General features: G+C 44.6%; 1 protein-coding gene and 1 long non-coding RNA gene across 3 annotated transcripts in view; one reads left to right on the forward strand and one right to left on the reverse strand.

Moving 5' to 3' along the window:
• Positions 1–6,254, reverse strand: part of LOC110262084 — a 60,893-nt gene extending 54,639 nt beyond the window's left edge. Inside the window, exons 1-2 of the long non-coding RNA XR_002346629.1 lie at positions 5,484–6,254; positions 1,933–2,129 (exon numbers count right to left, since the gene is read on the reverse strand). This is a non-coding gene — a long non-coding RNA (uncharacterized LOC110262084). The remainder of the gene's footprint in view (positions 1–1,932; positions 2,130–5,483) is intronic.
• The window catches only part of CWH43 (cell wall biogenesis 43 C-terminal homolog), a 75,690-nt gene continuing 67,208 nt past the window's right edge, over positions 6,394–14,875 (forward strand). Inside the window, exons 1-2 of one of the 2 annotated variants that reach the window (XM_013978667.2) lie at positions 6,394–6,513; positions 10,636–10,827. In XM_013978667.2, coding sequence (XP_013834121.1) covers positions 6,471–6,513; positions 10,636–10,827 — 235 coding nt within the window. In that variant the 5' untranslated portion in view covers positions 6,394–6,470. The remainder of the gene's footprint in view (positions 6,514–10,635; positions 10,828–14,875) is intronic. The other variant, XM_003128968.5, reaches the window with a different exon arrangement.

Consider the following 14,875-nt stretch of genomic DNA (forward strand, 5'->3'; position numbering starts at 1 on the left):
AAAAAGAAAACACCCTTACTTCCTATGTATTCTTTCTCAGGAAGTCACTGGAATAAACCCAGGTGAGAAAAAGACATAGGATTCTGGCAGTGGGGAGTCCAACACAGAAGACACGGGAAAGCATCTCTCAAAGGGGGCTGGAGGGAAGCCCCAGAACAACAGGTGTGTGACCATCTGGAGAGCCACCTGTCCTGACGGGAACAGAAGAGTAGATTCTTCTCCACTATCGATTCTTTTCCCTTATAGGTTATTACAAAACCTTGAGTAGAGTTCCCTGTGCTCCAAGTAGGTCCTCTTTAGTTATTTATCTTAGTTTTTGCTTTTTTTTAGGGCTGTACCCTCGGCACATGGAAGTCCCTAACCTAGGGGTCGAATCAGAGCTATAGATGCCAGCCTACACCATAGCCACAGCAACGCTGGATCCAAGCTGCTTCTGCAACTTATACCACAGTGCAACGCTGGATCTCTGACCCACTGAGCGAGGCCAGGGATCAAACCCGCGTCCTCATGGATCCTAGTCAGATTGTTTCCACTGGCCACAACGGAAATTCCCAGTTATCTATTTTATATATAGGAGTGTGTATCTGCTCATCTCAAACTCCTAATTTATCCCTCCCCCCTCTATCCTTTTGGATAAGTTTGTTTTCCATGTCTGTGAGTCTGCCTCTCTTTCATAAATAAGTTCATTTGCGTCATATGCACCCATGGCATGCAGAAGGTTCCAGGCCAGGAATTAAATCCACGCCACAGAAGTGCCCTGAGCCACAGCAGTGACAACACCAGATCCTTAACCTGCTGAGCCCCCAGGGAACTCTAAAGGCCCCACTCTTTTTTATTTTTATTTTATTGTTTTGCTTTTTAGGGCCACACCCATGGCACATGGAAGTTCCCAGGTTAGGGGTCAAATCGGAGCCATAGCTGTCAGCCTACACCACAGCCAGAGCCATGCCAGATCCGAGCCACATCTGTGACTGACACCACAACTCACGACAACACTGGATCCTCAACCCAGTGAGTGAGGCCTGGGATCAAACCTGTATCCTCATGGGTACTAGTTGGGTTCATTGACTGCTGAGCCATGAAGGGAGCTCCCCAAAGGTCCCACTCTTAATAGGTGCATTATGCTCTTCATTTTGCCAGTTCAAAGCACATGGTGATCCCACATGTAACTTTACTTGAAAATTTGACAGAAACTGTGGGAGTTGAGGAGACTAGCTCTCTGTCTGTACTGATTTCCCTAGATAGTGTTTACTGAACAAATATTCATTTGGGGCAGCGTAATAGCTCCTAAAGGAGAAATTATTTCAAGTACCACGCTCATATTATGTAACCTGAGTATTCCTCTTTCCTCTTTCTTGTGCCCAGAGGGGCCTAGGATGAATTCTCAAAGCCATTTATTTTTCGGGGGGGGGGCTTTTTTAGGGCTGCACTCTCGGCATATGGAGGTTCCCAGGCTATGGGTAGAATCAGAGCTATAGCTGCTGGCCTACATCACAGCCAGCAATGCCAGATCCAAGACGCATCTGCAACTTATACCACAGCTCATAGCAATGCTGGATCCTGATTGAGGCCAGGGATCGAACCTTCGTCCTCATGGATGCTAGTCAGATTTGTTTTCACTGAGCCAGATGAGAATGCCAAAGCTATTCGTTTTTATACCCCCTTAACCTCTGTGGAAAACATTGGATGTGGGTGTCCTAGTTACGGCAATGCTAGTTCTGTAATGAATGAAACCTCCATTGGTGACGGCTAGTCACTCCAGACCCCATGGAGAAGGCAGGGGAGCTGAGAAGAGCAGCCTCTGGCTGTAGCTGCTTTCCAGTTAACAACTCTGTTGTGGCACAAAGAAGGAGGAGCAGAAGATTTGGTAGGTCGTTAACCATCCCTGCCATTCGGAGAGTCCCTGTTTTTCCACCAGGGAAACACACTCACCAGTCCAAGCTGGAGAGAGGCAGGCAGAGTACTCATCCTCTTCCTCAAAGATGCAAGTGGAAGTCTGATGATTGCAAGCAAAGCCCTGCACCTTGATGACTTGGGCTAAAACAGAGCCAAAGGCCATCAGCTTCTTAGAGAAGTTCATTACTTTTTTCATTTTATTGAAGACAAGCAACCTCTCCCTTTTGAGTAGACTGTATGAAAAAAAAAAAAAAAAGATGTTCATGTTTTCTAGGTAGGGAGCCCATCCATTTGATAACAAAGCCATCTAAATATCCATCAAAAGGGGAACAGTTAAATAGCTATGATCACACTATGGAATAATGAACAACTATTAACAGTCATGTGGCACGAGATAGTTTATCGTAATATACTATGTAAGAAAAGCAGGTAAGCCAAGATAACTAAATAGCTACTAATCAATTACTAACTAAAATTAAAAGAACTAACAGAACTACACATTCCTCTATTTTAAAAAAGAGAGTTGGAGTTTCCTTTGTGGCTCAGCAGTTAACAAACCCAACTAGTATCCATGAGGACATGGGTTTGATCCCTGGCCTTGCTCAGTGGGTTCAGAATCCAGCATTGCTGTAAGCTGGGGTGTAGGTTGCAGATGTGGCTTGGATCCTATGTTGTTGTGGCTGTGGCTGCAGCTCTAATCTGACCCCTAGCCTGGGAACTTCCATGTGCCTTAGGTGCACCCCTGCCCCAAAAAAAGAGGGTTATAATAGATTGCATTACTGTTCCAAAACCCTTCCTGCCTCCTTTGTATAGACTCTGCCCCACTGAGATCAGCTTGGCCACAAATCTGCTGCGAGGTGGTCCTTGAGACCCACAAGCAGGCACTGCTGCTGAGCCCAAGTCCCAGATGTGACTGCAGCTGACCCACCGTGGACATGTGATGACAGCGAGAAATAAAACATTTGTCATCATAAAACATGAACTGAGCTCATCCTAAAGTAACTAAAGAAACTGAAAAAAAATTAATGAGCACAATTGAGACCTTGAAGTGATATGCATGGGTTTCTCCTTAGTCACTTCTTTGAAGAAAAACATTTCTGTTTTTGCTAGATCAGTACATCTTGGAGTTCCCTCTGAGGCTCATCGGTAACGAGCCTGATTAGTATCCATGAGGATGTGGGTTCAATCCCTGGCCTTGTTCAGGAGGTTAAGGATCCGGCGTTGTTGTAGGTAGGTTGCAGATGTGGCTTGGATCTGGTGTTGCTGTGGCTGTGGCATAGGTGGGCAACTACAGTTCCAATTTGATCCCTAGCCTGGGAACCTCCATATGCCTTGGGTGTGGCCCTAAAAAGACAGAAAAAAAAATTGAAGTAGCAGCCTTGATTATGAATTTACATAAATGGATACATTCACAGAGCAGGGCGAACCAAATGATGCTGTATACAAGTGACCCATATCTTGCATGGGATGGGTAAAAATTATACAGTAACAGTAATTAGATAACAATGAGATTCAATGGAGAACAAAGTAGTTAAAAGTTCATATGAGCATTCTGTTTGACTTATATGATAATTGGGAATGAAATGAAAGACATTTTCATAGTTAACTGACAATAATATTATTGATAGGAACAATAATAATTCACCAGTTATAATGGAAAAAATAAAAATCATTAAAATTAAAAATAATAATAATTCAAACTTAAAAACTACATAGGAAAGGACCAGGAAAACTGCTCAAATTTCTCACAATGTGCCATGAAGGGACAAAATGATAATTCAGAAAAATTATTATAAACACAGCTAAAACATCATTATGTCTTTTGGAGAAGAGGAGGGGAAAAAAAACTCTGATGAAATTCCCCCTAGCATCCTGAGGGTCATTTTTGTCTCTGCAATTGGAAAAAAAATCAGAATTAGTTAGAGAAAACCTAGAGAAGGCTATTAACATGATCTTAGGATGAAGTGAGTTCCCATTGTGGCTCAGTGGGTTAAGAATCTGACTAGTATCCATGAAGATGTGGGTTCGATCCCTAGCCTCGCTCAGTGGGTTAAGGATCCAGAGCTGTGGAAAGCTGCGCATAGGTCCCAGATGCAGCTCAGATCTGGTGTGGCTGTGGCTGTGGTGTAGGCTGACAGCTCCAGCTCCAATTTGACCCCTAGCCTGGGAACTTCTTTATGCCATAGGTGTGGCCCATAAAATAAAATAAAAAAGATCTCAGGATGGAGAGGCTACCGATGTAACTGCCAAACATGTACTTAACATACAATATGCCTAGCACAAGGCCAGCATGATGTATAACGCAGTTTTTATAGCAAAAATAGGCAGCAGCTCACCAAAACTTGTTTTCTTTCCTTTCTGGGCTCACCGTTAGAGTGCATTTTCCTGTGGTTATCTGTGAGCAAAGTATTACAGAGAAAAGGAAAAACAAAAACAAAAACAAAAAAACCCACCAAGACAAAAATTGAGCTCTGAGCAGAAAACACATTGCACCCTTGGTAGACGCAAAGCTTTTCCAGCACTTAGCTTTGAAAAGGGATAAGCTGTGAAGAGCACCAAATAGGCACACACGGCACAGAATTAGATGCTTTTCATATGGGTGCACGGAAAAGAAACATACATGGCCAAAGAGGAAGGAAAATGCAGTGGCTGATGTCTGCAGGCGCCTAGCACACATTGAAGAATGCCTGATACTAAAGGACTGAAATCCGATCAAAATATTGTTTTACAAGATATAACTTCAATGAGTTGCATTTTCAAAACTGTCTTATTGAGATATAATTCACACCCCATATAATTCACGCTTTCAACATGAGCCATGCAGTGTTTTTAGTCTCTTCACAGAGCTGGGCAACCATTGCCACGATCTAATTTTCTTTTATTTTGCTTTTTAGGGTCACACCCGCAGCCAGAATATATTTTGTTTATTAGCTACTTGTAGGTGTTCTTTGGAAAAAGGCCTATCAAATTCTTTGTTCATCTTTAAGGTAGATATTATTGATTTATAATTTTTAAAAAATATATTCTTGACACCAGTTCCTTACCAGATGTACGATTTTAAAATATTTTCTCCCCTTTTGCACATTGTCTTTTTACTTTTTAAATACTGTCCTTTGAAGCACAAATGCTTTTAATTTCCATGAAGTCCAATTTATCTATTATTTCTTTGGTTACTTGTGCGTTTGCTCTTGTATCTAAGAAACCATTGTCCAACTAAAGACCATGAAGACTGACTCCTGTGTATGTGTTCTTTAAAGATTTTTATGGTTTTGTCTCTTACATTTAAGTCTTTGAGACCATCTGAGTTAATTTTTTATATGGTGTGAGATGAGGATACCTGTCCTATTTATTCTTTTTCAGTTGAATATGGATATTTATCTGTCCTAGAAACATTAGTTGAAAAGACTATCCCTTCTGTCCTGTAACTGTTTTGGCAAACTGTGAAAATCATTTGACCCCAAATGAGAGGGTTTATTTTCCGACTCTCAATTCCATTCAATCAATCTTTATGTCTATCTGGTGACAATGAGTACTAGTCACTAATTAAGCGATTTAGAACTCCTTGCTCAAAACTGCAAAGGACTTACCGTAATAACTGCTCTTGATTCTTATACTTTTAGGCCACTCACCATTGTTTGCTTAATTTCAGAGCAAACCTTCCCGAGGTGGTAAATGACAAAGTGTTCCAACAAATTAAAGCGAATTAAAATAAACTGCTTTGAGAAGGTACTAGAAAAATTCAAAACATGCTGGGCTGAGGTAATGCTTGAGCAAGAAATGACTGGCCTAGTTCACTGGATTCATTGTTCACGAGAACGGCTCAGCATCGATCTCAGCGACGGGCACTCTGAAAGGTCGTTATTCATAAAGTAGAAGAGGGCGGAATCTCCACTGTCATCAGTTGTTTTCTTTCCCCTGAACAGGTGTGGTGAGGTCGCTAAAAGCCATAGAAAATTCTGTCATCTCTGGAGTTTTTCAACCACCTTTCCAGAATGCGATCTGTTTCCTACCAAAACTGAGAAGAAGCGTACACAGGTGGCTGTCGCAGGTGCCCGCTTGCCCAATAGCTTCACCCAGGCCTTAAGGACGCGGAGGTCTCATTTGAACCTGCTCACCCAAAGCTGCGCCCCCGCCGCCGCCACCAATCCGGGGGGCTCAGACTTCTCCTTGCAGCGCGCCCACTGGACCTGGTTTAAAGGGCACCGCGGGTCCGGAGTTGTAAGGATGCGGTCCTCGGGGGCGCTTGCTGCGCGCCATCCCCGGGGCTGTTCTGCTGGCGGACCCGGGACCCGCTTTTTGTCCGTCTGCGGGCCCGATGCCCCCGGGACTTGCGCGTCGGCGGAGGCGGTGGCGCAGGGCGGCTGAGCTGCGCTGGGCGCGGCGGGGCGGGGGCGGCGCGCGGCGGCGGCGCGCGGCGGCCCCACCCTCGCCTGGGCCGGGCACGGGGGCGGAGGCAGACTCGGCGCGGGCCCGGGGTGCGGACACCGCCCCGGGAGGTCGCGGCGGGGCGGGTGCGGGGTGCTGGCGGTGCGGGGCGCGCAGCTTCCCTGGACAGCGCGCTGCTGGAGGCTGCCATGCCCTCCCTGTGGAGAGACGTGCTCCTGGAGACCCTGCTGGGTAAGCCGATGCCGCCTGCCGCGCGCGTTTGCGGTGCCGGGCGAGGTAGGCTGAGTCCGGGAGGGAGGAAAGCGCGCTCAGTGTTCAGAATAGAGATGCTTATCGCCCCCGGGAACTTCTGCTGAAGGAATATGTTAAGAAAAAGAAAAAGAAAAGCCCGAAATTGAGGTTCCAGATCCGAGGATTCGGTGTTCCCATGAGTCCTCCTGAGTTCCCGTGCCACCCTGGGGCTGCGCTCAAGGGGCGCGACTTCTTCACCTGTCGCCTTGAACCACGAGGCTGGTACGAACCAAGAGGCTGGTATCGACTCCGAGTCCCCTCACCCGTGACGTTTTGACTGGATAAATTTCAGTACCGAACATTACCTAGGGGAAGGATAGGGGAACCTGTCCGTCCCCACCCTCCCCCCACCCCCTCAGCTGTAGGTGAGCTTCCAGGGCGGTGGCTGCTGCTTGGGTTGGCCTGGGCGGAGGCCTTGGGTGGTGGCTGCACACTTGAGCATTTGGCGAAGAGCATCAAATTCGAGTCCCGTGTGCTTACTTAGCAGCTTTGCAAAAAGTCCCAAGAACAATTATTGTAATTGTCGCAGTTGTTTGATTGAACTCAGACTTTCCAGGCAGACGTTTGGGAGATGGCTAGAATCTCGCTGTTGGTGGTGAAATAAGCGTTCCTCTGGCCTGGAAGGGGTGCCCTCCTAAGAACTTGATTTTTCTGGGAGCCAGTAATGCTCCGGGGGCTTATTTTTTGGCTCATTAGACTGCAATGTAAAGCGAATCACATTCTGTAAGTACTTAGGGTGCTAGGTACTCTGTATATCTGATCTCATTTAATCCTAATAACTCTGTAAAGTGGTTAAAAGTAGTATTTTTTGCTGATTAAGAATGGTTTGAAATCCGACTGCCCGGTTTTAAGTTCACTCTGCCATTTGCTACTTTTGTGACCTTAGGCAATTACTTAACTTTCCGAGTCTCAGGAATTTTTTAAAATTATAGTTTGATTTTGCATTTGTAAGAGGGGAGTGGAAATAGGGTCAGTTTCATAGGATATGCATTATATGAGCAGTAAGAGAAGATTGGAGTAAATCCTTAGCACAGAGCCTGGCACATAGTAAATGCCCATTGGTGGGTTATCATCTTTGTAGAAGATTATGCAGGCAGTAGTTGGCAGAGGTGAAAGGAATTTCAAATCTGAGTATTTCCCTACCCCGCACTGTCTCCTAAGGGTTAGGTTTATTTTTTTTTTATTTTTTTCGTTTTTATTAAGAATTTATTGCATTGAAGTATAGTTAATTCTCAGTGTTGTGCTCTACAGTAAAATGATTCAGTTACACATATATTCTTTTTCATATTCTTTTCCATTATGGTTTATCACAGGGTATTGAATATAGTTCCTTGTGCTACACAGTAGAATCCTGTTGTTTATCCATTCTCTAGAAAAGGGTTTGCATCTGCTAGTCCCAAACTCCCACTCCACCTTCTCCCTCACCCAGCCGGAGGCAAACACAAGTCTGTTCTCTATGTCTGTGCATCCCTCTCTACATCCAACGCTGGCTTGCTCGTGGAGGCATTTATAAATTCTCAGGTGGAACCTCCTGGAGGTTCTCCCTGTATAACTCTCCGATTAGGGTTTCTGACCGAGGCTCAGCTTCTTCCTCCTCACCCCAGGGCCAACCCAGGGGACCCACTCCCCATCCCTTTACCTCCTATAACCACTGGGGCACCTGGGAGGGAGCAGTGATTGAAAAAAAAAATCTTGGCGTTCCCTTCGTTGTGGCTCAGCAGTTAACAAACCCAACTGGGATCCATGAAGATGCAGGTTTGATCCCTGGCCTTGCTCAGTGAGTTAAGGATCTGGCGTTGCCACGAGCTGTGGTGTAGGTCGAAGATGTGGCTTGGATCTGGCATTGCGGTGACTGTGGTATAGGCCGGCAACTACAGCTCTGATTAGACCCCTAGCCTGGGAACTTCCATATGCCTCAGGTGGGGCCCGGCTTGATGTGTGGCCTCTTCTTTGTCTTCTGGAGTAGGATATCTTTTTGAAAGTTTCCAGTCCACTTGGTTGAAGGTTGTTCAGCATTTGGTTGTAATTCTGTTGTTTCTATGAGAGAAGGCGAGCGCCAGTCCTTCTATTTCACCATTTTAATCCCATCTCTACAGGGTTAGGTTTAAAATAGTCCGCTCACAGGAGTTTCCAATGTGGCTCAGTGGGTTAAGGATCTGGCATTGTCACTGCAGCAGTTCCGGTTGATGCTATGGTTAGATCCCTGGCTGGGGAACTTCTGCATGCTGCAGGTGCAGCCAAAGCCAGGGGGTGGGGGGGGAGTCTCTGCCTTTGACTATAATCTGGAGTGGGAATGAAGCCTGACAGGGCCTTGTGGGGCTTCTGGGTGCCTTTCTGTGTCCTCCATTTCTTGTTTTAGGAAAAAATGGGCCTCATTCAGCCACCATGACCTTCCCTGAGTTCCTAGGGACGTGTTTAGACAGTTGCTGATCAGGAACGGGAGGAACAGTCAACCGACAATGGTACAGCCTCGGGACAGGGTTCTGGTTCTCTCTCAAGGGATGCACATAATAACACAGGCATCTTATGCGCCTAAGAGAAAAGTTGCATTCCTTATGTTTCTTGTAGAAATGAATACTTTGTTTTTTTAATTAATTTATTTTTTTCGTTTTTTTCTAGGGCTGCACCCGCAACATATGGAGGTTCCCAGGCTAGGGATCTAATCGGAGCTGTAGCTGCCATCCTATGCCAGAGCCACAGCAACACGGGATCCAAGCCACATCTGCCACCTACACCACAGCTCACGGCAACGCCGGATCCTTAACCCACTGAGCGAGGCCAGGGATTGAACCCGCAACCTCATGGTTCCTAGTTGGATTCGTTAACCACTGAGCCGAGACGGGAACTCCAGAAATGAATACTTTAAAACTGAACAGCTTAGAGTCCTTCCTTGTCCTTCTCCCTGACTTAAGTGCACCCTAAACACAATCACCCCTAAACTAAAGATTAGGCACCCTGAGCGTAACTACCTGTGGGTTAAAGACAATTAGCACATAATGTTTTTCAGGAACTTTCCTAGTTTGTTCTAATCTCTGATCAATATGCCCTTTTCGCAAGAACTGCTATTCTAGGCAATAACCCAGAAGGCCACCATGGTGAACATGTCCTGACTGCAGCTTTGATGACTAGGATTCCCCCAAAGAAAGAAGAATGCATGTTTGTCCCAATCCTGATTCCTATCTGAAAACCTGTTTTTCTCCTTTTTACTATAAAACTCCTCACAATTCTTTCTAAGTTGGGGGGCAGGGGGGGAGGACAGTCTTTAAGGCATTAGCCTGCTGTGACCCTCCTTTGCCTGGCAAAGCAATAAAGGTATTTTTTTTTTCTTTCCTTTACCCCAAACTCTGTCTCTGCATTTCAGTTTGGCCCTGGCAGACAGAGGCCCAATTCCGGCAACAGGAAGGAGTCCCGATCTTTGTTCCTCTTTTTCTTTTTCTTTTTTTTGAGAGCTGCACCCATGGCACATGGAGATTCCCAGGCTAGGGGTCACATCAGAGGTATAGCTACGCCACAGCCACAGCCACATGGGATCCAAGCCACACCGCGACCTACACCACAGCTCAGGGCAACGCCAGATCCTTAACCCACGGAGCAAGGCCAGGAATTGAACCTGTGTCCTCAGGAATACGAGTCAGGTTCATTTCTGCAGAGCTACGATGGGAACTCCTCTTTGTTGCTCTTTTTGATTTTCATGGTATTTCTCATTAAAAAAGAGTCAGTTTAGGTCAGGAAATTGGATCAGTCAGGGTCCTGACAGGAAACCAGATTCAACCCAGGTAGCCCAATTGAAGAGCCTTTATGAAAGGGACCACCTGCCAACAGGGGGACAAACCAGAGATGCTGAGGGACACAAAACAGCAGGAAGCCATTCTCATCCTGGGCCTGGCAGGGGAAGGGGAGGAATTCTGTTTCTAGATCCCAGGGAAGGCCAGAGTCTGGAACGGGGCAGCCAGCCAGAGCAAGTGTAGTGGAGGGCAGGGCCACTATTGGAAAGAATGACAAAGTTACACTTTCTTTCCGAAAAAAATTTCTTTTCTTTTCTTTTTTTTTTTTTTTTTTAAGGATATGTTTCTTGGTCTCTCTGCCATGACCTGGGACCGATGATCTATTACTTCCCGCTGCAAACACTGCAACTCACTGGGCTTGAAGCTTTTGCCACAGCGTTTCTTTCTCCAGTGTTCCTCACAATTGCTCCTTTCTGGAAGCTGGTTAACAAGAAGTGGACGCTAGCCCTGCTGCGGATAATTACCCTTGGTAAGATTTGAAAGTGATTCCCTTTTTTTTTTTAAGTTAAAAATCCAAGTGAAAATACATAGACTATTCATTGAATGCTAAATGATGAAATAAATAAAATATTTCTCTTTCTCTCACTACTCCCTTGAAAAATTTTAGTAGAATTGGAAGACTAGATCAAGTCAACATATTTACTTTTTTTTTTTGGCCACACCTGGGGCCAAGCAGAAGTTCCTGGGCCAGGGATCCAACCTGAGCCACAGCAGTGACAATGTAGAATCTTTAAATGCTGGGCCACCAGGGACTAGCATTTACATTTTTCACTTTTCGGTCAGATTGGAAAAGCTTAAAAATCCGTGACATGAAGAGGGGAAAGGCACCTTGGAGAAAGGTCGATTCTCACACATATTTTTGTTCTTATTTCCAACTATGACACAAGACTCAGGAGTCATTGAAAAGTTGGTAAATGATACTGCCTAAAAATATGAAAATTATGCATAATGAACAGCATAGGCAATCAACAAATCAGGAGACGTATTCCAAAGGGCCAGTTTTGCTGATACATGGAGTTTTTACAAATCAATAATTTAAAAGGATCAATAACTCAATAGGAAAGAAAGCAAAGCATATAGTCAGTTTATTGAAAAGGAGCTATAATTGGCTCTTAAAAAGATACTAAAATGTGGGAGTTCCCATTGTGTCGCAGTGGAAACAGGTCAGACTAGGAACCATGAGGTGCAGGTTCAATCCCTGGCCTCATTCAGTGGATCGGGGATCTGGCAGTGGTGCAGTGAGCTGTGGCGTAGATGAAGACACAGCTCAGATCTGGCATGGCTGTGGCTGTGGTGTAGGCCAGTGGCTACGACTCCAATTCAATGCCAGCCTGGGAACTTCCACATGCCATAGGTACAGCCCTAAGAGGCAAAAAAAAAAAAAGTACTACAATGTATAACATACAAATCACATACACACATAAAGTTATAGACAGATTGGCAAAGAATAAACTCCAATAAAGAGCAAACTATTGCAAGTGTGGGGAAGCAGGCACTCAGACATTGCTGTGTAAATTGTAAATTGGCACAACTTTTGCAAAGGATTACTTAGCAGTATTTATCAAAATTACAAATATGCATATACTCTTTCACCCAGCAATTCCATTTCTGAGAACATATCCTACGGGTATATGCACATGTGTAAAATGATAAAAATAGGTTATGTAACCATTGCAACAATGTTTATAATAACAATGTTAGAAATAACCTAAATGTCATCTGTAAGGGATAGGTTAAGTTAAATAAATTTAGTTATGAAATTTGGAGTACTATAGAATACTATGCAGCTGTGTTTAAGAATGAGAACACTTATGTAAGGAAATGGAAAGTTCTTCAAAATATATCATTAAGCTGGGAAAATAAAGCACTAAGCAATATGTGCAGAATACTGACTTTTATGTAAAATAGATTAGATGAAAATATATTTAGTAATTAATTGAATGTGCATTAAATAGCTCTAGAAGTATTTTAAAAACCTCAACTGATATCATTTTAGTTGCTTCCAGGGTGAAGAATTTGGTACCTAGACACAGGTACAAATGGGAAACTTGGCACTGTATAACTTTTGTAGCTTTTGAATTCTTATTTTTCTTTTCTTTTTTTTTTTTTTTTTTGTCTTTTTTAGGGCTGCACCAATGGCATATGGAGGTTCCCAGGCTAGGGGTCTAATCGGAACTGTAGCTGCCAGCCTACGCCACAGCCACAGCAACGCCACATCCAAGCTGAGTGTGCAATCTACAGCACAGGGCACAGCAAAGCCAGATTCCTAACCCACTGAGCGAGGTCAGGGATCGAACCTGCATCCTCGTGGCTACTAGTCAGATTTGTTTCTGCTGAGCCATGATGGGAGCTCTAGAATTCTGGACTTTTCAATATGTTATATGCCAAAACAGAGCAGTTAAAAATTTTTTTACCTGTACACTTATCACAAAGATTTGAGGTTATTAATATTAATAAATATTGAGAGACCTTGGAGAAGTACTGGTAGCAAAAAAAGTAAGAAAGTGAGCTCATGGGAAAAGGTTTAAAAACCAAAAATACCAGGCTCCAGTCTGGTTGATTCTGTAGCTGAAAAAGTCCAGCTATCTTGCTCTTCTGCTATAACCTAGTTGTCTTCTTTTGTTTTGTGTTTTTGTTTGTTGCTTTTTTAGGGCCTCACCTTCTGCATATGGAAGTTCCCAGGCTAGGGGCAGAATCAGAGCTGCAGCTGCTGGCCTGTGCCACAGCCACAGCAACACAGGATCCAAGCCATGGGTGCAACCTATACCACAGCTCACAGCAACACTGGATCCTTAACCCACTGAGCGAGGCCAGGGATCAAGCCTGCATCTTCATGGATACTAGTCAGGTTCATTACCGCTGATCCACAACGGGAACTCTGTTTTTGTTTTGCTTTGTTTTGTTTTTTTGCTTTCCAGTTGGTTTCTGAATTTCTGAAGTGGCATTTATTCATTAACCATGTTGTATGTTTCTTCAGTCTGGGGACGGTCACTTGACTTTTTTCAGAAACAGTGACAGGAATCACTAGGAAATTGCCTTCTGCTTTTCTGTGTGTCTGTCCCCGAAGAAGGCAGAGACACACAGAAATCTCACAAAGTTCTGTAGTTATCCACAAAGGTCTAGAGCTTTGGTTTTTAAAGAGCTTGGGCTCAGAAACAGCAGGGGTAAAGAATGGTGTCCACTGGACACCAGCAAATGATTTTGATACTTTCAGCTTCAGAAATAATAGAAATGAAACATTGTATTCTGAATTGAGTATATATAGTAACTGAGTTAAAGGGATGCCTTCTGTATCCTTCTATGAGTGACTGTGGCCTCATCACACTTCTCTGGTAGAGGGATGTCACTGGTGGTACTTCCTTGTTACCTTTGGTCAGTGCTGCCTGTGGCAGCTCTGCCTGCAAAGCCACCAACCACCAGTTACTGGGACAGTTTTTTATTTCTAAGTCCAGTTTGGGCCCAATAGCTTCTGGTGGCTGTAATGTGATAGTAAATAACTTTGAGGGCAGTGGTGTTTGAAATGCTCCCTCTTGTTCCCCTTTCGCCTCCTTCCTCCATAAAAACTTATCATCTTGAGTAGAGGTAGAATTACATTTGAGAAGGGGTACGAAAGTGGCTCAGAGCTGAGGATGAAGAGGCTAGTTTCTACCAGATCCTCTTCCAGGTAACCACTGAGCTTTGCTGATGATAAACAGAGGCTGAAGCAAGCCATGATTTGCCTTAAAACTCCCTTTTCAGATGCTGCTGCTGCTTCTCCTCCTCCTCCCTCCTCCTCCCTCCTCTTCCCTGCTCGTCTCTCCTCTTCCTTCCTCTTCCTCTGGTTCTTCCTTTTTTTCAGGACCGTACCTTAGGCATATGGAAGTTCCCAAGCTAAGGTTCTAATTGGAGCTGTAGCTGCCAGCCTACACCACAGCCACAACAAAGTGGGATCTGAGCTGCATTTTTGACCTACACCACAGTTCACAGCAATGCCAGATCCTTAATGCACTGGGCAAGGCCAGGGATTGAACCCGCATCCTCATGGATACTGGTCAGGTTCATAACCTGCAACAGGAACTCCTCAGATGCTTCTTGAGGAAACCAAACAACTTTGTTTTTGAAGAATCCTAAGGTATTCTTACCTAACTACAAAGAAGATCTGAGTGTTCCATGCTGTCTCACCACTGATACCTCAGATATTTTAGGTTACTCTGTAGTTAGGAACCTAAACTAGTACATATTACAATTGATTTAGGTTATTTTTTTTTTTTTTGTCTTTTTGCCTTTTCTAGGTCAGCTCCTGCGGCATGTGGAGATTCCTAGGCTCGGGGTCTAATCAGAACTGTAGCTGCAGGCCTACACCAGAGCCACAGCAACGCAGGATCTGGGCCTCATCTGCAACCTACACCACAGCTCACAGCAACACCGGATCCTTAACCCCCTGAGCAAGGCCAGGGATCAAACCCGCAACTTCATGTTCCTAGTCGGATTCATTAACCACTGTGCCATGACAGAACCTCCTGATTTAGGTTACTTTT

The sequence above is a fragment of the Sus scrofa genome, chromosome 8, assembly GCF_000003025.6.
Source record: "Sus scrofa isolate TJ Tabasco breed Duroc chromosome 8, Sscrofa11.1, whole genome shotgun sequence".
Classification (NCBI taxonomy): Eukaryota; Metazoa; Chordata; class Mammalia; order Artiodactyla; family Suidae; genus Sus; species Sus scrofa.